Source organism: Octopus bimaculoides, chromosome 2 (genome assembly GCF_046866305.1).
Source record: "Octopus bimaculoides isolate indiv1 chromosome 2, ASM4686630v1, whole genome shotgun sequence".
Taxonomy (NCBI): Eukaryota; Metazoa; Mollusca; class Cephalopoda; order Octopoda; family Octopodidae; genus Octopus; species Octopus bimaculoides.
In genome coordinates this window covers 108,155,659-108,180,294 of record NC_142929.1, presented here as the reverse complement: position 1 = coordinate 108,180,294, position 24,636 = coordinate 108,155,659, and the positions used below count along the sequence as shown (strand labels likewise).

General features: G+C 33.9%; 1 protein-coding gene across 7 annotated transcripts in view; it reads left to right on the top strand.

Annotated features, from left to right (window-relative positions):
* Positions 1-23,789, top strand: part of LOC106868118 (exonuclease mut-7 homolog) — a 49,412-nt gene extending 25,623 nt beyond the window's left edge. For all 7 annotated transcript variants that reach the window (XM_089347451.1, XM_089347447.1, XM_089347450.1 and 4 more), the window contains 9 exons: positions 258-325; positions 2,812-2,948; positions 4,043-4,146; positions 6,561-6,690; positions 8,708-8,844; positions 14,809-15,027; positions 18,652-18,705; positions 20,796-20,924; positions 23,204-23,789. In XM_089347451.1, the coding sequence (XP_089203577.1) occupies positions 258-325; positions 2,812-2,948; positions 4,043-4,146; positions 6,561-6,690; positions 8,708-8,844; positions 14,809-15,027; positions 18,652-18,705; positions 20,796-20,924; positions 23,204-23,629 (1,404 nt within the window). In that variant the 3' untranslated portion in view covers positions 23,630-23,789. The remainder of the gene's footprint in view (positions 1-257; positions 326-2,811; positions 2,949-4,042; positions 4,147-6,560; positions 6,691-8,707; positions 8,845-14,808; positions 15,028-18,651; positions 18,706-20,795; positions 20,925-23,203) is intronic.
* The last annotated feature ends 847 nt before the right edge of the window (positions 23,790-24,636 follow it).

Below are 24,636 nucleotides of genomic sequence, written 5' to 3'. Positions count from 1 at the left end.
GTACTTTCATCTAAATTTCTGTCAAAATTCATGTTATCATTGTGTACATGTGTGTGTGTAGCTAACATTGAACTAACATACTTTGGAGCATTTTATTCTGAGTTTTTATGTCAAGGAGGACTTAACCATTCAATAAAACAGTACTCCAGCATTGCCACAGTTGAGAAAATGAAGCCAGTAAAAGAATAATAAACTTTAAAACTTCTGAAAAACTCTGTTGAGATAAAAATTCAATTTGATATACAATTTCATTCCAGCCTGGCTCCATTGTTGGTGTTGATCTAGAATGGCAAACTTTATTTAATTCAGAAACTAACCGAGATAGGTAAGACATGGTAACCATCAACCCATTTTTGTAATTTTAAATTTTATAGTAAGGTCTTCAGTAATTTGACAGTTTTTTGTTTATTTTTGACAAGATTACCATGTTATTAATATAGGTTCTAAATAACTTGGTATTGTATGCATGTTGGTGCAAGTAATTTGATTGTAATGACAGCCACTAAAATTTGAAGTGGAAGTGGTTTGTATTTTCATTTAGCTAAATTAAATTAAAAGTAAATTATAAGCTTTTTAGTAAACTTTGTGCGAAACTCAGTGTAACCCTTTCGCAAACCATAGTCATGGCGGATGCTGGCCTCACATAACAGTTACTTGTGCTGCTGGCATGTAAAAAGCACCTTTCAAATGTTGGGCCTCACAGAGGTGATAATTGACCAAGACCTTTGGCAAAATACCATGCTCAAGCATGGTATATTGCCTAAAGGTCTTGTCAAGCCAAGTTGTGGCCAATGCCAGTGTCATGTAACTGGTGTCTATCTCAGTGGCATGTAAAAAGCACCCATTACACTCCAGGAGCAGTTGGTGTTAGGAAGGGTATCCAGCCATAGAAACCATGCCAGATCAGATTGGAACTAGGTGCAGCTCTCCAGCTAACCAGTTTCAGTCAAACTGTCTAACCCATGCCAGCATGGAATGCAGATGCTAAATGATGATGATGATTATTATTCTATCAAATGTAATACCTATTCATTCAGATTGTTTTGAATTAATCATGCATTATCTCGTAGCTTTGAGATTTCAATGATGTGATTGTATATTTTTACAATGACATTGTTAGGTGGATGTGAGAGACCGAATCCGATCAGTTTGAACATAAAACATGGAGAAAATTTTGGGTCGGATATGTCTGTATTAAATACTAAAGGGTTAAACAATTTAAATATTTTACTTTAATTTCTAGATTTAATGCTAATCTTTCTGTTTAACTCATCACCTCCAAGAAAGTTGTTAAACATTAAAAAGCTAATTATTATAAAAAGAACATTTTATTTAGATATGTTTTACAAAACTATAATTTTTATAGGTAAGTTTATATTATTATTTTTGTTTGTTTTGCTTTTGATCTTTTTTAATGCTTGGTATATGTTGAAACAGGTACTTAAGTATTCAGATTCATACTTTTCACTTGAACTGTTGATTAATTCAGTAGCAAACTATCTAATGCCTATTTATCTACATCAGTAGAATGAGGAAACATCAAATTCCTGACAAAATTTCTTACACAATCTCTACTTTTGCTCCTGGCATTTTGACATGCATATTGTCTTTTGTCTAGTTTTTGGAATTGAATTTATTTTTCTTTTAAAAGAAGCATCTCTGTTTTATTTAAAAAGAGCTACCAGGAGCTAAGTTAATCTAGTATTGCTCTAACAGCCAAAGAATTGACTGTTTGTGTCACGTCTCTTTTGATGACCAACATACTCTAACTAGCTAAAGCCACCTAGTTCTGCATAGGTACCAAAAGGTAGCACGGTAGTGGATTCATTGCTACAAGCAGCAGTAACACTGACAAATGCTTCATTAGCATGCTAGCATACAAATTCTCTTATAAAGAGAATTGGCTTCAGCAGGCTAACTTTATCCAGATACACTGTATGGTAGCAAATGTTTTTAACAATGCTCCTACTATTAATTGCATTATTGTGATCAGACTGAAAAATAGATGATAAGCCTTTGGCTCCCATGCCAGTGGCACGTAAAAAGCACCATCGGAACATGATCAATGCCAGGCCCGGCTGACTGGCTCCTGTGCCAGTGGAACATAAGAAGCACCCACTTCACTCTCGGAGTGGTTGGCATTAGGAAGGGCATCCAGCTGTAGAAACATTGCCAGTTCAGATTAGAGTCTGGTGCAGCCGCTGGCTTTCCAGACCTCAGTCAAACCATCCAGTCCATGCCAGTATGGAAAACGGACATAAAACAATGATGATTATGATGATGTCAGTCATCTGCTCTTGATCTGCTTTCAGTTAATTCACCATTTTATTCACAAGCTGTCATTTTACTTTATATTGTTGATGATATTTAATTCACTGTTCATATCAGGGTTAAAAGAATAGCAAGATGTGTGATGAAAGTGTTAGACCAATAAGATTAAATGGATTCAAATCATTGTAAGGCACCATATTTAATTTACTGTCCTTAATTATTGGTCACTGTAGGGTTTAAAGCTTAGACATTTATTAGATGTTAGATTTAAATCACATAATAAATTTGTATTCTCTAAGAAAGAAAATGTACTTTACTTGCCTTAAATTATTTAACTTAAGGTAGATACCATTCAAAGTGAGCAGTTATTGTTCGTATGTAAAGGTATTTAGGAATAAAACATTTATGAAAAATTATATGCAAATATGCAGAAACAAGAATGTACATAATCCTATTCAATATAGAGTAACAATTTTCTTAAATGAAATATTTTGTTTTGTTTTCCATTGCCATATAATTTCTTGTCGTTGTTCATTTTAGTATTGCACTCATACAACTTGCACTGCTTGAGTGCATCTACATTGTTGACGTGATAACACTGGCACAAATTCTTTCCAAAGATGACTGGACACACTTTTTTAACAAAATTTTTAATAATAAAACCGTCGTGAAATTAGGTAGGTGTATTCTTTTCTTAATTTTTATATGTTCAAGAGACAATTTTTATCTGTTCTCCTCCCATGTTCTAAATCATTTTTTTGGCCCCTGAAACACTTTAAATGAAATGTTTCTTCCAAAAGGTCTTGGTAACATTTGACCTTAGAGCTTTTTAACTATCACTGCCAGTGCCCCTGGACTGGCTCTTGTGCGGGTGGCACATAAAATACACCATTTTGAGCGTGGCCATTGCCAGTACCGCCTGACTGGCCTTCATAGGATTTTCGAGCGAGATCGTTGCCAGTGCCCTTGGACTGGCTCTTGTGCGGGTGGCACATAAAATACACCATTTTGAGCGTGGCCGTTGCCAGTACCACCTGACTGGCCTTCGTGCGGGTGACACGTAAAAGCACCCACTACACTCTCTGAGTGGTTGGCGTTAGGAAGGGCATCCAGCTGTAGAAACTCTGCCAAATCAGATTGGAGCCTGGTGTAGCCATCTGGTTTCACCAGTCCTCAGTCAAATCGTCCAACCCATGCTAATATGGAAAGCGGACGTTAAACAATGATGATGAGAATGTCAAATTTACAATTTCTGTTATTTAATTTACAGTGAGGTGGACTGGGAAAAGAGGAGTTTTTGAATATCCCTAATCAGTCATACCTGAGTTCATTTATAGTTTAAAATATTTGACCAAAGTCTAATCAATATGTTATCAATGGTCAGTTGCAAGCTGTCTTCAGATCTGAAACTTAAAGTATATGAATTTCATTGTAAATATACAAAATAGTTTGGTGCAAAGACTTGGTTGCTGCATTACAGCAGTTCAGTAACATAAATGTTCCTTCATTGGCTCATTCAGCCTTAGCATTTTATCATTTATATTTGATTCTTCATTGTCTGTGACTCTTTTATTACTGTTGATATTTTAAATTTATTTTATGATTGTCAAGGAATAGAAGTAATTATTGACAATCCAAGTCTGCAATCAGATTTCAATTTCCAGTTGCTTTATTGCATCTTTAAGAAATGTGTGTCATAATTCTCTGTTAACCTCTTGTGCTTGTTGCTTGAAACAAATATCTTTAACTTCTTAAATTTTTATTCTTTCAGGTTATAGTTTCACACAAGATTTAAATATAATTGCAGTCACATTCCCATTTATTGATACAAAGGAATTTTCCAACATCATTGATCTTCAGACAACAGTTAAAAAGGTATTACTATTTTCATATTATGTGTAAAGATGATAGAGTTAGTTGAAACTGTAGAGTGCTGGGCTAACTATTGTACTATTTGTAATGTCTTCCTTAATTGTTCTGATTTCAAATGCCTAGTTAACTTTGACTTTCAACCATTTAAGATTCAATTAAATAAGTACCAGTAATACACTGAAATCATTTAAATTCACAATACCTTTTCCCTACAAATATTAGTCTTTTGACAATGAGAAGAAAAAAAATTAACTTGTATGTATGTGTGTGTATAAGCAAAATGGCCAGGTGCAGAAGTGCACATATTTTTTTGTTTTTATTCTTTTTACTGAGATGTTGGAAGAAGGCACCAGTTTATTTTTAAAAGATAAATTAGAAATGATTGTAGTAAGAAGCTTGCTTCCCAATCACATGGTTCGGAGTTCAGTGTCTTCTACTATAGCCTTGGGCCAACCAAAGCCTTGTGAGTGGATTTGGTAGACAAAAACTGAAAGAAGCCCATTGTGTGTGTGTATCTATGTGTCTGTGTTTGTTTTTTTCCATCATCGCTTGACAACCGGTGTTGGTGTATTTACGTCCCTGTAATTTAGCAGTTTGGCAAAAGAGTCCAATAAAATAAGTACTAGGACTTAAAAAATAAAGTCCTGGGGTCAAATTGTTTAACAAAAACTCTTCAAGGCGGTGCTCCAGCATGGCTGCAGTCAAATGACTGAAACAAATAAAAGAATATCATACACTGAGGCAACCCTTTGTGTTTCTATCTGCAGAACATTTACTATAATGTTGAACTAAGTTCTTGGTGAACTGTATCTCTGATCAAGTGCTTACCTCCGGTGCTACTGTATGCTGCCAATGTTCCAACAAATGTTGTAACATTGCAAATACTATTGCTTTACACAGAGAATTAAAGAACTTTTGATTGCTTGTTGATACAACAGCTGGAATTAAGATGAGGATTCTGTTATATAATGTCTGAGCAAATAATTTGCCCTGGAAGCTATTTTTAATCTTTTACTTGTTTCAGTCATTAGAGTATGATTGTGCTAGGGTATTGTGTTGAAGGGTTTAGTCAATAAAATCAACTCTGGCACCTATTTTTAAGTCTAGTACTTATTCTATCAGTCTCTTTTGCTAGACCACTAAGTTATAGGGTCACAAACAATCTAACACTAGTTGTGAAGCACTGAGAAACACAAACATCACAATGAGCTTTCTTTTACTCAGTTTCCATCTACCAAATTCGCTCATGAGGCATTATTTGGCTAAGGTCTATTGAAGAAGGCACTTGCCCAAGGTACCTATCAGTGATATCAAACCCAAAAGCTTGTGGTTGAATGACTAAGAAATAAACTTCTTAACTGCACAGTAATTCCTGGATGTTTAAATTAGAGAATAATGTTAATGATTTCAAATAAATCAAGCAATGATTTCTAGTAAATCTAGAAATGTCTTCTGGTTGTTGTTTGATGTCATTTGTTTACCGTGCATCTGAGCCTAAAGCAATTTATACTGTAAAACAAAATTTTTATTTCTTTTTGTCTTTGGTCAGTAAGTGTTATTTCCTATTTGCTTCTATCTAGAAATCAAAGAAAATGACTGTTATTCCCTTCAAACTTTGCTTTTGAGACCTTGACATCAATGTTTTGAAACTGACCTATTTTCCATTACATTTCAAACAGATACAGTACTGAGTTGCTGAAAAAGAAATACCATTGTAGCAAATATTCTGCTTAATACCATAGATTTGCTTGTCAGTTGCTTGACATCAACCACTTGAGCATGTCCCTTAGTGGCTGATGATATGTGCATCACTGATCATGAACAGAAGTATTGGGAGAATATTATAGCCATGTGTTGAGAGGGATTCTTTAGGGTTTGAATAAATATCATAACAAAAGCAAAGTTTGAAGGAAATATTAGCCATTTTCATACTTTCAAGGGGTAAGCAAATAGGAAATAACAGTTGCTATTCAAGGACAAAAATCATGATGCACAGTGTTATAAGTAATTGTTTTCTAAAATAGGCATTTTAAGGGAGTAATATTGTTGATTTAAATGACCTCAGTACTTGAGAGGTGTGCATTTTATAATTCTCAGAAAAATGAAAGTTAAACTTAAATCTGGTGGAATTTGCACTCAGGGCATAAAGAGATATACCTACATAATGCCATACATTTAATCAGTTACTCTACTGGTTAAATTGACTAATATAAAACACTTGTGAGCAATTACTTTGTATATTAATTATTACTTCACTTCAATTTTATATTTAATGTTTTTGTGAATAGGTAATACTTAAACATCACAACTTCAATTCTCTTAGAATAATCTTTTGCATAAAATTGTTTGTTTAAAAATTGTTTTTTTTTTTTCATTTTTCATTTTTATTTCCATCAAATTCCATTCAAATTGTGAAGTCCTCAAATGTTAAACATAAAGGCCTTAGCGGACTAGTAGAACAGCATTTTAGTCGACCTCTAAATAAAGCATATCAAATTTCTTGTTGGGAAAGGCGACCTCTTCGAAAATGTCAAGTTATCTATGCAGGTATGTAATAATAACTTGTTGAAACAAATAGTCTTAAATAACTTCTTGAAGATATTGGTAGTAATAATAACAATGTACGCATGCACGCACACACACATATGCAGGCAATGAAGGTCTATGCTTCAGTCATGTGATCTGCTAGAAAGCACAATGAAATGTCATTCTATCTTAAAAGCAGATGCATTGACAATCCTATATACATTATGTTTGAATAAAAGGTAAAGTGGTGAAGTTAATAACGCTTTTGTTCAATATGGTTAAACAAAAAATAGCAACACATATTTAGAAACTCTATCATTAAAGATGTGGCATAGTGTTCATCATCGTTTAACGTCCGCTTTCCATGCTAGCATGGGTTGGACGATTTGACTGAGGACTGGTGAACCAGATGGCTACACCAGGCTCCAATCTGATTTGGCAGATATTAATCTGTTTAGCATCTTATTTCGTCATTTCCTCTTTTTTGTAAATTTGAGATTTGGTGCATCTTTGAATACACATAATCTACTCAGATTAACATCTTTTCAGATTCTAGTGTGGAATCATAATATAGATTTAAAGTTATAAAAATAAAATCCATTAAAGAATATCTATATTCTCTGTCTCTGTCTGTCTGTCTCACTCTCTCTATCTATTTATCTAGCTTTATATGTGTGTGTATCAATCCCACTACATGCCACTTTGAGCATCTTCTACTACAGCTTTGGGCTAATTAATGTCTTGTAGGTAGATTTCATGGATGAAACTGAGAGAAGTCAGTTGTATATATAAACCTATGTGTGTGTGTGTGCATGTGCATAGAGAGGTTTGTATGTGTGTGTTTGTATCTCCTTGACTTGATATCTCACAAGAGTTGTAAACAAGTGTCATTATCATACAAACAGTGTTCTTTTATTTCCCATCTCTTGTGAAAACATGTCTGGCTATGAGAAAGTATTAGCTTGTTTGTAAACAAGTGAGGGTTAGTGGCAGGAAGGTCATCCAGATGTAGAAAGTGTGCCTCAGGAAATCTAGTCTGACCCATGAAATCATGGATGTTGATATATGTATGTGTATATATATGTGTGTGTATATATTTGTACACACACTCGCACACATATAGTAAGCTTAATTTTGATGACTTTAACATTCTTTAGAAATCCTTTTAGAAAACCTAACATGAATTGATTCTGAATGTACTGAAATTGTACTGTAAGTGCATGTCTTCAAATCTACATTAATCAATATTCATATTGGTCACATCTTTATGATGAGAAGATTGAAGTCAACAAATTTGAGTACTTTCTGGTGTGTTGATAATAGAAATGAAACAAGGCCACCATGTAAATATTTTTACCATTATTTATGTCTATATGGGAACTTGAACTCAGAACAGCAATAATCAAGCAATTGTTTATTATTATGTAACATTATATATAGATACAGGCATAGTGTATGGTTAAGAAGTTTGCTTCCCATCCAACCACATGGTTCTGGGTTCAGTCCCAGTGTGGAACTTCAGGCAAGTGTTTTCTACTATAGTCCTGGGCTAACGAAACTTTCTGAGTGGATTTGGTAGACAGAAAACTGATAGAAGCTTATTGTGTGTGCATGTGTGTACTTATCTTGGCAAAGCCTGATGATGTAAATGAGCATCACCATTATACAAGTAGCAGCATTCATTTCCAGTATCCTGCAAAAACATATCTGCTTGAAAACAAGTAAAGGTTGGTGACAGGAAGGGCATCTGGTCATAGAAACTTTATCCAACCCATGCAGGCATGGAAAAATGGATGTTAAAATGATGATAATGTTTGAGAATTGCTGTTGATTACACTGAGATATACTGACTTTGGTCATCTTAGACTTCACTGCAAATATTGATCAGCTGTTAGTTGGGTTTTCTTAAATTAAAATTCACTATTGATTGTATATATTACATTGATAATATCTGAGGGATTGAAAATATTAGACATTTGTTTTTGTTATTCACTTCCATTTTTCATTGTTGAACTGTTTGAATGGTTCATCATTGCAGCATTAGATGCCTATGTGTTGTTGCAGCTCCATAAAATTAATCTAAACAATGGTGAAGAATCATCTGACCCGGTTAACTCACTTACCTTGAGTGATGATCCAACCACAATACCTTGTGACTGTGATGATACTAAAGAGGTAACTAAAATACATTGTTAAATTATGTCTACTATTTTTGCTAGCAAATATGTGTTGAATGTTTCTGTACTGTATTTACTTGTGAATGTGTGTTAAGTGTTTGTCTATGTTTACATTATATATATATATATATATATATATATATATATATATATACACACACATATATCCTTAATGGTATGATGGTGAAAAAGTCAATCAATTATTTAAGTTCTAGTTTTAAAATAAGTAAACCATAGTAAATATATTGATATGTTATAGTTGAAATGTTTAAGTTTAAACTTATAGGATGACAGAAATAATTAATTTAAAATTTATGATAGATTGTATAACATGTTAGGAAACATAATATTGGAGGGAGAGTAAAGATTAACAGCCAGGAGCAGTAGCATATTGATCAGCCTTAAGCCTGACTTTGTTCTCACTACACCCTTTTTGCACCAATAATTTACATGTAGCACTTAGTACAGAGCTCTTACTTCTTTTCCGCTTATTGGGCACAACTACCTCCAAGTGTTAAGTTAAGTCCTGACTAAAATTTTAGTCCTCACTAAGTTTCTGCTGAGGTCTTCCAACTCTATATTTTGCTTCGACATTTAGAATTTTTTTCTTTAAATCTTCAAGATTTAAGAACTAGATCATCAGTATACAAGACTTCCTAAGGATTTGGTTTTAAATCCCTGTGTTAATAGCTGGAGTACAACAATAAACAGTTTGCATGGGAGGGGAAACTGAAGATTAAGCTTTACTAGACACCTACTAGCATGTTAAATTATTGAACTCAATGCTGTTCTCACCTTGCTGATCGCATAACTTGCATTACTCTCACAAGTCATCCATCTACATCTATTTTCTTAATGACTGCTAGACAACAAAGGGTATTTGCTTGTCAGAGGCCATCTCCAGGTCAGTAGTGAATGTTAGATATAGTGGCTTGCTCTCAGCTCAGTTTAGGACATCAGGTACAAACCCAGACTGCATGTCTTTATAATAGTTGATGATATTACTACCATATCAATCATTGGAAATTTAACTCTTTTGTACTACCTGATTGATTATGAGTGACAAGTGCATATACTGCTTTGCTAGATATTTTTGGCATTTTAATGAGTTCAAGTTACTTTCTCTGCTTTCATATCCTTAATGGCACTTGTAACTCTATAGCTCTCTTCTTCAAAACTTGCTCCCTCTGTATTTTCTACTTGCAATGGACCCTATTTCTTCTTTGCATTTTCCTTAATCAGCAATCTATTGTAGTAGCCTTTCCATGTTTTATTCTTCTTGGCATGAATGAGGGCATGTGCACCACTCTCATTCCATACACACCTTTTCCCAATAACATCTTGATTCACAATCTATAAACCTCAAACTTATACCTGAAATCTAGTGTCTCTTCATACTACCTGATATTGTTCATTGCTGCTTCCTTCCAATCTTTATAAGACTTATTTTAGCTATTATAGTTCTATCTAATGTACTGTTTTGCCCTCTATCTTGGTTAGACCTTGTTTCACCCACACTTCTTGTATGTAGTCTTGCAGCAGATTGTCACATAGAAACTCCCAGTTGACCCTTATGCTCTAAGTCTCTTGTTCCCTCCTTCTTATGATATACTTCAACTAGTACTTCTTTGAACATTTGGTTATGGGTTCTTTCAGCTTCCATACCTTCCTTTTCCAGATTGACTGTATTGCTGAATCCATCTAGCACTTACACTGATGTCACTAATCATTAATCTATATTGAGTGGTATATTCTTCACTGGGGAAAGACTTAGTATTCACAGCCAGCTGTCTATCCATTTCCTGGTGAGTATGAAGTCTAACTGGCTTGCATGTTCACTTGATTAATTGATGATCAGGTGGCAGGCAGATTTCCTGAAGTTAGTATTGCAAATGATTAGGTCGTTTGCATCACAGAAATCAAAGTAATTTGATTTCCTTCTTCATTCTGTGCACTATATCCATAGTCCCCATGTATACTATTAGAGTAGCCAACATGTCCATTTAAGTCACCAACTATGATAATGAGGTCGCTATCATTTGTTGTCAAAATAGTCTGCAAGTTGACCTCATCTCTCAGGCTTCATTTGAGTGCATATGCAGAGATCCTTTGCTGTCGTGTTGCCTATGACTAGTCTGCCCTTGATTGTTCTGCCACATATTCTGACTATTTCAATTACTTTATCTGTTCGTTTCTCTGCCAACAGTATGCCTACTCTGCTCAGCTCAATGCTGTTACTCATCCAGAAGAATTTGTACCTGTGTTCGTTAACGATGAGGAATCTGGCTGAAGCTACCCTCCATCTTACCTCTTGTATGCAGTACATATCCACTTGCCTCTACTTTAACATCTCTACAATTTTACCAGACCTACCTTTCATCATGCCAATGTGGATGGTGACAGCACCAAAGTTTTACACCTGACAGGAAGAAGAAAGTTTCCAGTGCTGGGGTGGGATGTTTGATGTCCGTTTTCTTCATCTGAAACGAGGCGAGTTGGTGTGATTGTTTGATAGTCAAGGGGCTCTCAGTCGTGGCCGGATGTTTCCACCTAACCACCCCACTTCTATGGGCAGCACTAACATGGTGAGTGTCAGTCCTATGTACACAATTAAGGTTTTTCTTTGTATTTGTGACTGTCATGATTTTGGCATGGTTTTGTTTGGCTGAATGCCCTTTCCCTATTGCCATTACAGCATGGACTGGGTGCATTTTATTGTGCCACTAGCTCTAGAGAGGTTGTCTGTCAGAACTCAAGGATACCCTGTACAGTGTGTTGTTATTCAGATTTACTGCCCTTATACAGGTTGCATTTGCTGCAGCTTTCACAGTCCACATCTTCGTGCAGATTTTTTTAATTCAGTTACTGCTCTTCTAAATGGGTTAATTTCACAGTAACTGACATTATACATCTCAAGACATTCTGGTTAGGACTTCACAGATAACCACATAGAAGCTCCCTCATTGCCATATGTTGTCAGAATAGTTGGAATAGTGGCAACCAGTTATATTAAAATGGGGAGGTTGGATAAGCAAGGCCCCCACTATACTACTGAGAAAATATGTTTGCTAGCTAGATGAAACAAAAAAGATCTATTAGTCAAAATATTTTATGAAATATGCTGAATTTTTACTTCAAACTGTATAATCTAACAATTAACAACACACATTTATTTACTAAAAGTCAAATTATATTATCTCTCAGTTATGTACATTTCCAAATGTTTCATTATCAAGCCATCCATCTACCTTATGACTGAAAAATGGCTGTGTTGTAAAGTTTATCAAGAACCATCTATGATGCAATTGAATAATTCTAAGAAGATATAAATAATACAATTCTCCTGAATAGTTATGTAATAGATTTTTTGAAAAAATATAATAATAAGCATGCATTAAAAAAGTTATTTTTTCCTGTTTTGCTTAAAGTCAATTTGCAAAACATTATGATTGTCTCATAAATTACAATATCCAAGGAAACTATTGGTGGTTTGTGTTTGTAAAAATTATACAGTGAAGTTCATGAGTAAAAGTATGTTTGTATACTGGAAAAGAAGGGGTAACTGACATTTCAGGTTTGATTCTTTGTCTTTTCAAATGGAAAATTTCTTTTTTCTCAGATGAAGTGTCAGTCCCAGAATATCAGATTCCTTTTCTCCTCATGGAATATGAAACTTATCCAAACTCATGAAACTCCATTATAAATCAGACCATGCCAAATTTTCCCATTTTGCTAATGATATTAACTCTGTGGAAAGATAGCAAAGCTGAACTCTAAAAATGTATTATCAGACTGAAAAAAAGCATTAAGAGCATTTGGAATAGAACTAGGTAGAGATTGGATAAAAATCTGTGGATACTGTCGACAAGAATCAATACCTTGCTAAAAGAACGACAGGTTAAAAAAGAAAACTTGTAATATTTGCATCTACATTGATTAAAAATACCGTTAAAAGAAATAATTAAGTTAGGCTTAGCTATATCTATAATCACCAGATCAAGTACCATTTTAAAAACTTTGTCAGTCTTTTAATTTTTTATGCTTCTGTTGAGTATTATTTTGACAATTTTACTGTCATATTATTAAGCTGAACTTTTTATAATTGTATTATTGTTGTATTTTTATTCATTCTTTTTGTGTCTAATTGCATGTACACTACCTGTGGACAAATACTTGTTTACAGGTAGAAACTGAGAGGGTCTTGTTATTTTGTAAAAGAGTATCATTTTAGTCGCTTCTGATAATCAGTGCTTTTTAAACATTTTACTTTCATCTTTCATATTCCATAATATGTCCAAGGCATTATTGCATTCATGTGTGAGTTGGCTAGCTAGCATAACCACTCTTCATAGTAACAGCAGTTTCAAAATACTACAAGAGCAGAATCACAATGGATCTGTTAAATATAGCTAATGTTTTTAAAGTGTTTTCTGTATTGCTATTGTGAATTTGATGTTTTGAAGTTGCGAAAAGTTGGTGTTGCAATTTTGTTGATAGCTTAATATTGTTTCTCTGTTGTTTATTTTTTTTATATTTTTGCATTTAGCTCACTGCACAGTACTAGCTGTGTTTTGGTAGACTTTGTTGCTAGCAACATATGGCTATAATATCTCTGCAAAATGAAATCTGCAAAGAAAGGATAGTAACCAAGAGCAATCTACTCGTCACTCTGTGGAACATGTTCACTCATCCTAATGGAAACTAATTATTTATATGTGAAAATGTCAAAAGCACACATATACCATTATGAGTAACATGTAAACTGAAGAAAGATCTCAAACAAAAACATGAAGAAACTGTTCAACTACAGAATCCTGCAAATTAAAATCCCTAGGATATGAAACATGAAGACTGGCTTAGAATTTGCTACTGTCAGACTGCCTGGAAAGTTCAGGGAAAATACTGGCAGATTGCTGGATAACACAAGTTACTGGAAAGTTCTCTAAATGTCTGAGAAGAGCTGTTGTTAATAAAATTATATTTGTTGAACAGTTAACCTCGTCTTAAGGTTTTAATTGGTTTCATCACTGATTATCATCAGGATGTTTTATTCTTGGATGTGTACATAGTACTAGATAGGATTCACACTAGGTACCTTTAGTTTTGAACTAACCGTAATTATTATCTACTTGCATCAGAAGCTTATTGTATAAGATCATTATTATTCTTAGTTTAGAAATAAAGGTTCCCAGTTTGTATTGGATCCATTCTAATACAATATACACATCTAAGAATAAGACACTTGGTGACTGGAGATCTAACTGCTAAAATGTGGAGTTGTAAAAATTGAAAACAAAATTTTTCCTCTTTTGAAATATTGTAAGTCTATGAAAAGTTCTTCAAACCATTTATGTGAGAGAGACTCATGAGTAAAGATAATTTGGAGATTTTTGAATCCAACTATATGGTATTAACACAGTGCAACTTATTAAACTGCTGCCTGGTTTGAAAATAGCAGAATAACATTAAAAAATAAAAAAAGATCTTAATACATAACATGCATTCATTCACAAATGCCTGAAGCAATACATAAAAAGGAATCCAGACATACACCTCAGTACAAAACTGAAGCATATCAGTTGAGGAACCATAAAATATGGTCACTCAACCTGCTAAAAATGGTAGCCAGATCCCTCGAATTACACTTTAAAAAAAAAAAGATGGATACATTGGATAATGTAGTCCTATATACATTGTGCCTAAAAATAAGAGAGGTGGACATAGCTGGAATGCTTTCTATCAGGGCAACTTGATCAGAGCTGAGCTGGGACTAAATATAAGACAAATGAACAGGAACTTGGTGATTCAATGAAAGATGTTTACATTGAGAAGTAAATAAATAATATGAATAACACTGTATCAAAATTGTTTTTTAAAGATAAATATTTAATACCTAATAATTTTGTTCATATTTAATTTTTAAACAACTTTCCAGTAGATACTTTTTTAACTTATTCTCCAGGAAGAGAAATCAGTCAACTGTGATATAGATAAAAATGACTTGGTGTGCTCCCTAGACAGTGATAAGTCTTTGAATCAATGCAATAATTCTCCAATTTCCCCTCATGACTTGCGAGTTATTGTTGATACAATGCTTCAAGGTTTGGGATGGAACCTCCGCAGTGTTGGTGTTGATACTTTTATTATGAGAAACAACCAAGATCATAAAGATGCTATTGCTGTAAGTAGTTTAACATGGATGTACTTTATTTTTCATCCTTACCATTTGGTATCTGTTTTCTCTTTTAAATTGCTTCTGCATAATTGCTTCTGCATAATTTATTTAGCGTAGATGTCTTACAAATTTATTTTCTAATCCAATCTCTTGACTATAATCTCATGCTTATTTTCAAACTAGTCAGGCCAAAAATAATGCACCTTCCTCTAGAACTAACTATTTATAACTGACTAAAACCTCAGGTATCCAGTGTTTTAGACACTTATTACAAACTAATGTTTTAATTATGTTAATTTCTTTATTAATATTAGTTTTATGATAATTACAATGTTTCACAATGTTGTAGCTAGATTCTGCAGGTAACATGTAATAGTTGATGTAAACAGTGTCGATAATTTTTTAAAGAATCAATTTATCTTCTTTATTTTTAATGTCCAGTTAAATACTATTTGATAGCTAGTCATAAACTAGTTGGCTAAGAAATTCATTTTCCAATCTCATGGTCTTGATCTCACTGTTTGGCATCCTAGGCAAGTATCTTCTACTATAGCCTTGAGCCAACCAATGCTTTCAAATAGAATTAGTAGACAGAAATTGAACAGGTAGGCCAACCAAAGCCTTGTGAGTGGATTTGATAGGAGGAAACTGAAAGGAGTCCTTTGCATGTATAAATATATAATGTGTGTGAACCTGGTGCAGTCAAACCATCTAACCCATGTCAGCATGGAAAGCAGACACTAAATGATGATGACAATGATAAGATGTGTGTGTACATGCTTGCTTGCATGTGACTTAATTCATATTTCCCTTATCTTTATATGTGTTTACTGCTTGTAAACAATAGCCTTGCTGACAATATCATATGCTTGCAGTCTGTCACTAAAGCATGTCTGAGCTTCGTGACATGTTACATGATCTTTATAAACAAAAGGCTCGTTGATGTGGTGTCATTTGCTTCTAGTTCTTTGCATAAATATGTCTTGGTTGTTTGTTGTTCAATAGACTAGGAGATTATTACATCACTCACTTGGAAACAGATGAGCTTGGTGTCAGGAAGAACATCCTGGCCAGAGAAAACTCTGCCACCACAAACTCTCACATGCAAGTATGAGGAAGTAGACATTAAAACGATGATGATGGGTGGATGTATACAAATATTTGTGTGAATATCTTTGTATCTATTTGTTTTTATACCTGTCTTTGTGTTAACACTGAAAAAAAAATGATGTCCCATAACTAATCAGTATGACAGAAAATAATTGCTAAAATAAGTACTGGGGTTGATGTAATTGAAAACCCAACAGTGTGGTGCTCCAGCATGTCCTCAGTGCTATTTGACATTAAAAATGTGATCTAATTAAAAAGCTTGGAGGCACTATAGTCAGCAACTAGGATAATTTTGAGGCTATGTGTTGTAACTTCAGGATTCTTCTTGGGTACTTTGGCATGGCTATGTGATAAGAAAGTTGCTTCCCAACCACATGGTTCCAGTTTCAGTCCCCTTTGGGGCAACTTGGGCAAGTGTCTTCTACTATAGCCTTGGGCCAACCAAAGCCTTCTGGATGGATATGGTAGATAGAAACTAAATGAAACCTTTGTATATGTGTATGTATGTACATGTATATATGTGTGTATGTATGTCTGTGTGTGTGTGTGTATATATATATGTATATATATATATATATATATATATATATATATATATATATACAATTAAACCTTGGGAGAGGCATTATGCCGGTAATAAACACACGCACTGGTTCAGTCCATAATGCCTCTCCCAAGGTTTAATTGTATTTCTTTCAACACACGTATCCACATCAAGAATCTTGCACACGAAATACACATACGAAATATATATATATACATATATATCATTTATATATAAATGTATGTGTGTTGTGTTTGTGTCCCCTTCTACTGCTTTAGAACTAGTGTTGGTTTGTTTATAACCCTGGAACCTTTTAGTTCAGCAAAAGAGATCAATAAAATAAGTACCAGGCTTAAAAAACCTTCAAAACGGTGGCCCAGCATGGCTGCAATCCAATGACTAAAACAAATAGATATGATAAAATTGCACACAAATAAGAAGCCTATAGATATAGTCTTCATACATGATACTTAAGTTATCTACCAGCACTTTTAAACATTACCTCTAAGTATGTTTGAAAAAACACATAAATTCTTTTAGTTGTTGGTATTTATTGTTATTGGAACAAAATTTTCTATGAAATACACTTGTATGGTATGCATTCTGACATCCTCTGGATTCATTAATTAATTGACACTTCATTCTTGCTACAAGGATTAGTCTACAATCGAATATCTTTCGTACTTGATTCTATTGAATACCCTAAAACCAGACACTATCTCATTACTAAACTTACCTACCTACCCTCTTAACAAAAGAGATGTTGCTGCTATGCAGGTAAAAAAGAAACAAACATCTGGACCAGGTATGGGCAACCAGTTTTGAGAAGCAGATCATATGAGACAAGGATCATCATCAGGTAGGCCACACTACTAAAAAAAATTCAAGGTATTCAGAAAGTCCTGTGAGCCACAGGACTTTCTAGACCATAGTGACTGTAAAGTTAAAGTACTCGACTAGTGATCACATAGTTATGTCTTCACTGATGAGTTGTTTGATGGAATATAGAAAGCTAGAAGTTACGCTTGGACAAGTACTTACTTTAACAATCAGACCTAAAGATAACAAAAACTAATATTCAATACACAGCTAATAAATATTTCTCCTTTTTTTAACTGCAGCTACACTTTGTGGCCCTTAAATACATTCTTACTTATTTGAATAAGTATCAACAGTATTTTTGCTATACACTTGCCTCTAATTATGCTTCTAAATCTTCATCTACTGTTGTTGCTCAAAAGTAGCATGTTTTTTCTTTTTCTGCTGTTTTCATCATCATCATCATTGTCATCATTTAACATCTGTTTTCCATGCCGGCTTTGGTTGGACCTCATTTAATGTCTGTTTTTCATTCTGGCATGGGTCGGTCAGTTTGGCAGGAGCTGATAAACCAGAAGACTGTACCAAGCTTTACTGTCAGTTTTGGTGTCGTTGCCACAACCACATGCCCTTCCTAATGCCAACATTATATTATCTTTGCTAGCATGAGTAAGATATATTTTACCTTGCCAATTCCTAGTATTTGTATGTGACTAACATGAAGAATATCTTATTACTAATCTCCATTCTACTTATCACTTATCTTATCACTAATTTCCATTCCAAGTGTATTTTCACTAATTAAAGTAGCAACTTGTCATCGCTGTATAAACCATTATAATTCATTATGTTAGCATCACACTTCTGCATGTGCAAAAGTAAGTGGTGATGGTGAAATATATAATGCCTACTTCTCTTTAATAAAACCAAGTAACTGATTTTAGTTGTGAGTTTGTTTTCATTATTCTATTTAGTGAATACTACTTAATGATAGGATCAACTAATATCTAATTTAAGAGAAATATTTCTTATAGAGTATATACTTAGCAAATTCAGCCAGATTTACTACCCTTACATATTGTATTAAGCATGATATAATCTTTATTACATGTATTTAATAGTCAAACGGCAGTCTACATAAAAAAATTGTTTTTCAGTTGGCACTGCAAGGAAATCGTATTGTTTTGACTGCAGGGAGAGTATACCAAATGGCAAGTTATCAAGTTATTTCCTGTCTTTTTGTCTGTCTGTAATTTTCTTTTACTTTATTAAGAATAAAAGCATTTTCACTTTAACCAATAAGGTTGTCTTATTTGATGGAGAAGTTTACTTTGAAAAAGTCTACAAATACTAACCCCTTCCTCCCTATTAAATGGGTAGGAGACGTTTTGGCATCGCTGATTCAATGCTGACTTGTTTGACATCAGATGTCTTTATATTTTCCTTTATGTATGTGAGGAGAGAGAAAGTATTTTTGTTAGTTGTGTTCAATCAAGCTAATTTCTCTCTCTTTGTCTCTCTGTGTTTATGTATGTGAGCATCTAGATGTTTATATGTAATGTCTCTCTCCCGCTCTCTTTTTTCTCATTCTCTTTATCTGTATGTGTATATTTCTGCACTTGTGTGTTTATGTATTTGTCTCCAGAACCAAAAAGAACTCTCCAAAAACAGGTTGAATGTCCAGTAAGCCTGGCCAAATCATCAACATCTAAACAGTTAAATATACTATTAAATATACTTTTCCTTCTCAACTAGACTTCTGTTGATTATTTTTTGTTTTTCAATGCTTCCCCCCCCCCCCCATATAACTGTATCCGTATTGTTTACGCATGTGTATAAGCATGACACTAGTATTTCATGTTTATTGTTTTATTATTCAAACTTCCATCATTGTACTTTTTTCATTGTTGGTATTGGGCAGCTACTTTTAGAAGAAAATGACTATTCTTTTAGGCAGAAACTAAACAGAATGAATGCCAGCATTATTTTTCTTTCCCCCTAAATGAAACAACAATGAAGTCATATGGCAATATTTTCATGCAAGCATATAATATAAAAGCATAGGTGGTATATATTTGGTTCAGTTTATTTAATTATATTAAGGTGGCTAGCTGGTTGGACGAAATGCTTAGTGACATTTCATCAGTCTTAACGTTCTGGGTTTAAATTCCACTAAGGTCAACTTTGCCTTTCATCCTTTCAGGGTAAATAAAGTATGTACCTGTTGAACACTGGGGTTAATGTAATTCACTTACCATATCCTCCAAAATTGCTGGCCTTATGTCAAAATTTGAAACCAATATTTCAAGCAAGCTGAAACAAGAAATTTTTTCATTTATAGTACATAGTATTTATATTCAGTTGTTATTTTAAACTCATTATTTATTTACTTGTTTTTGTTTCTTTTTATATCAAATCTTACATAGTCTTTTCCCCCTCCCATCTTAATGAAAATATATCCTTATATATTGTATGGTAATACTCTGAACTTGGAAGAATTTGTTAAAAACATATACAAAGTAAAAAAAAAAAAAGACTCTAGTTGATTGACCAGTTGGAACTATAAGTTCATTGTTATGGCCGTGAGACAACTGTAGTGGATCTAGTTGTTACAATAGCTTATGTTGCAACTTTGAACAAAACATACTTTTGTTTGAAATCATTTGCAAATCATACAAAGTTTGCTTTTGCTTATAAGTTAAACATGTTATTTTATTTTACTCAGGATAAGTTGATAGGGATTCAAAAAGAAAAACCAATCAGTTTTTAAAATTTTCTGAACAAAGCTTAAATGTAGGCTTGACTATGTGGTTGAGAAGTTTGCTTTGCAGCCATGTGGTTTCAATTTCAGTTCTACTGTTTGGCATTTTGTCTTGTAAGGGAATTTAGTAGGTGAAAACTTTATGGGAATTCATCTGTGTGAGTGTCTGTGCACACATGTATCTTTGTGTTTGTCCCCCACCACTTGACAACTGGCGTTGGTTTGTTTATGTTCCCATAACGTAGTGGCTCGGCAGAAGAAACCAATAGAATATGTAGCAGACTTTAAAAAATAAGTATTGGGTTTATTTGTTTGACTAAACCCTTGAAATATAACTTTAGCATGGTCACAGTCCAGTGACTGAAAGTAGTAAAAGGTAAAACAGAACTAAAAGCAAATAACAATATTTCAGATATACCTAAGCAGAGCTTTTTAATTACTTAACATTTTAAATTCTTATTTTGACATTATTTTTCAAAATACCTTATTTCATGGAATTATTTATTTTTTTTTGTATTTTGTTTTTTTTTTAATTTTTAGTTTGCTTCAAGACTTGGTGAAAGTAAATGCTTCAGTGTATCTAGCCAGAATGTTAAAGAACAACTGAAGGAGGTCTTAACACATTTTAAAGTGAAGATAAAAGAAGAAGATCTTCTAAGTAGATGTCAGGTAAACGTTTTAGCCCTGTTTATATTTTTTTTACTATGAAGTTATCCTCCATATTTTTCTATATATCACATTAACTTGAAAGTTAATTTAATTACTTAACTTCATTACCGCCACCTTAGCAAAGGTAGTGGTATTGTTTTCAGTTATGTTTGTTTGTTTGTGGACAAGATATCCATGGACCAAGATATCTCAAGAACCGCTGGATGGATTCATATGAAACTTTCAGGGATGTTTGGCCTTGTGACTGGCATGAACTGATTAGATTTTGGGATTGATCTGGTACCAGAAAAGGATTCTAGATTATTTTCCTGTTTTTATACTTAATTTTTGAGAGAGGTCGGGTTCATTTCTAGTATTCTTGTTTGTTAGAGCAATCAAGTTTATTTCAGATATTCACATTTTGAAAATCATCCTTGGCTAACCGTTGAGAGGACGTTGGTGTTGCCTTGGCAGAGGTTTGTGCTCTGAGTGCTCTTGTTTATTTATTTAATCCTCTTCTGCTATTTACAAATCAACCTTCATAACTTTTGAGAAAAATTTTGTTATCCTATCCTAAAATTCATGTTTCATTGAAAGTTTTTCATTGATGTCTTTTCACAGATGCAAACTGGTACCTTAACATTTTTAGACTAATCACTTTCTCCTAGTAATAATCCTTTCTACTGGAAACACAAGGCCTCAAATTTGGGGGAAGGGATTAAGTCGATTAAATCAACCCCAGTTCATAGCTGTTACAATTTTATTGATCCGAAAAGGATGAAAGGCAAAGTCAACTTTGGTGGAATTTGAACTCAGAACGTAACAGCTGATGAAATACCGCTAAGCATTTCGCCCAGCATGCTAAAGACTCTGCCAGCTCACCGCCTTCTTTCTCCTAGTAATAATGTCTTTTATATTTTAATATCCAAGAGATATTAATATTATATTTTCAACTCTCATGTAATTTCGTTAAGATAATTACTTGTTTCTTGGTTTGCTTAATTTCTTGCTTCTTTGGTTTAAATTCTCATCCCCCATGAACACTCTGAATGTATATTATTATTATTATTACTACTATTTTCATTCCTCATACCATCTCCCCAAAAAAACTTTGTTCGCGGTGCGTCCGCCTTTTCCCAACCTCACCACCAATACCAGATATCTCTATCTCTCTTTTCCCACCATCTACACTGGATCTCTTTCTCCCCGCACCACCATTACCTGATGTCTCTTCTCTCAACCCCTCCTCCTCCCTGGGCTGTTCTCTATATATTACCTGCGCTCTCTCTCTCTCTCTCTCTCCCTCTCCCTCTCTCTCTCTCTCTCTCTCTCTCTCCCTCCCTCTCTCTCTCTCCTGGGACAAATGCAACTAGCTCAGCTGCTCACCTATTTAACTGGCTTTTGTTTCGTTTCGTCCCATCTAGAAATATGCCAACAACTACCCAGTAATTTTCCATGGACATATCAAGTGCCGCTTCTTAACCAACATTTGTACCATTCTCTTTGCTGGGAAGCCTTTCAAAGATTTCACACATTTGCTTAACAGAACCTGTTCTCACATACACTTCCACAATCTCCACTCTTACTGCTCTTGAATATGTCATCTTGCAGAAAATGACTAGAAATGTTCACCCAATGCAATCTTACAATCAACTAATGTGGTTAGGATATGGTGAAAATAATTTAGCAAACCGTTGGTCAGTGCGCCATCTTTGTTCAGCATTTACAAGCAGTTGAAATAACACAATGATATTTGTAAACCATACAGACTTAGCCAAACCATACAGGCTAGCCTGTATGCTCTGGCTAAGTCAAAATGGTTTTTTGTATTTTTCCTTTCTACTTGGACAGTTTAAATGTAGTTACAAAAATATGTCCTTCTGGTGAAATGAAATTTCAGTAAATTTCTATATCTTTGTGCAGCTGAGGATTGCTCTGCATTTTACATTTGATGTAATATTCACATTGCTTAAATAAATGGAGTTGCATGAAACGATCATACTGCATTAACTTTGGATATCCTTGTTGCTTATTTTGATATATATATATATATATATATATATATATATATATAGATATATAGATACATACATATATGTATATATAGAGAGAGAGACAGACAGACAGATAAAGTGTGTCAGTATTGATTTCTCTTTACTTATTCTAACATTGTTAAAATAACTTACCAATAATACACTGAAATCAGATTAATTAATACAGTTTTCCTCTTGACTATGTGCTTAATGAAAAAATCTGTATGTATTTACAATAAATTATAAGAAAGATTTCTTCTTTTCCAGATTTGCAATTGTAAGACTTTTGTCTTGGTTGAATCTGAGAAGATGCATGTGTTAAAGGAGGTGAAGCCAAGTTCCTCATCAACGAAAAAGAAATCCTGGATTTCAGATCCCAATGGCTCTGAAGGTGTAGAAAGTATTCCTGATCCAGATATGCTATTTAGCAGTATGGTCACACACCCTGTAAATAAGCTGGAATCCTATCCTATATTGGAAAATGAAGAACTGATTGACATGGATACTGCCTTATACCGAACTAATGGTGTAGCTATTCAGCTGGAACATATCCCAAATACTTTATTTGCGGAAGACAAAATATTCTACTGTTGTATAAGCTGTGGTAAAGTCTATTGGGACGGTTGCCATTATAAGCGTGTGTTGGAACAGATAAATGAATTAATTCCATTCTCTGTTGATGATGAGACATAACCAACAATAATTTTGGATTCAGCAAAAGTATTGATTCTGTTTATGTTACTTCAAACTAAAGCTAACAAACTGTCACAAATTCTACACAGTAAAACAATCTTTGATGTAAAATATATGTAATGGAAATGCTTAAAGCATAATAAAATAATTCTAAACTAAAGTGTTTTATTTTTAAAATTACATGTTGTTTTGTTATGCTTTTATTCGAATGTTACTCAGCTTCTAAAATAGTCACTTAATAAATTAGAGAAGTGTTGTATTACTTCTGAATACTGTCCTGATGCCATACAGGCCGCATACCTTTTGTATTCAGAAGTAATAAAACACTTCGCAAATATCTCCTCCGAGTAAAACCACCCATACAAGAGAATATGACCAAAAACTGTATGTACTCAATCCCATGCAGTTGCAGTAGGTTATATAAAGGCGAAACATGCTGCTCCCTTAAAATAAGGGTAGAGGAACATCATAAAGCTGTGACATGAGGGGATTTTGAAAAAGCAGGTATAGCTGATCATGTATGGAAAAACAGAGACCACCTCTCCCTGTGGGATAAAGCTAAAATAATAGACAGAAAACACCTCTGGAAAATGTGAAAATTAAAAGAGGCAGCACACATGCTAGGACACAACAACCTCCTAAGCTGACTTAGTGCAGATATGAATGTAATATTGGAACCAGTATTAAGAAAAGATAAAATATTAGGTTTATAAACCCCAAAATTTACTCTACAATTGCCTACGTGCATATAGCATAGCGGATAAGAGCACAGACAATTAACCCTCGGATTCTGAGTTCAATCCTAGACAGGGAGTTGGGAAATAATATCAACAGAAAAAAATAAAATTAGCAAAAAAGAATACCTTAGGAATGAGAGCAGAGTACCCCATTAGTCAAATAAAGGATTGGGTACAAAATTCCACCAGAACACCTGATGAAGATTGGAGAGTAAAAAAAAAAAAAATAACCACACATCTTTTTCAAATACGATCCACAAACATTTATTC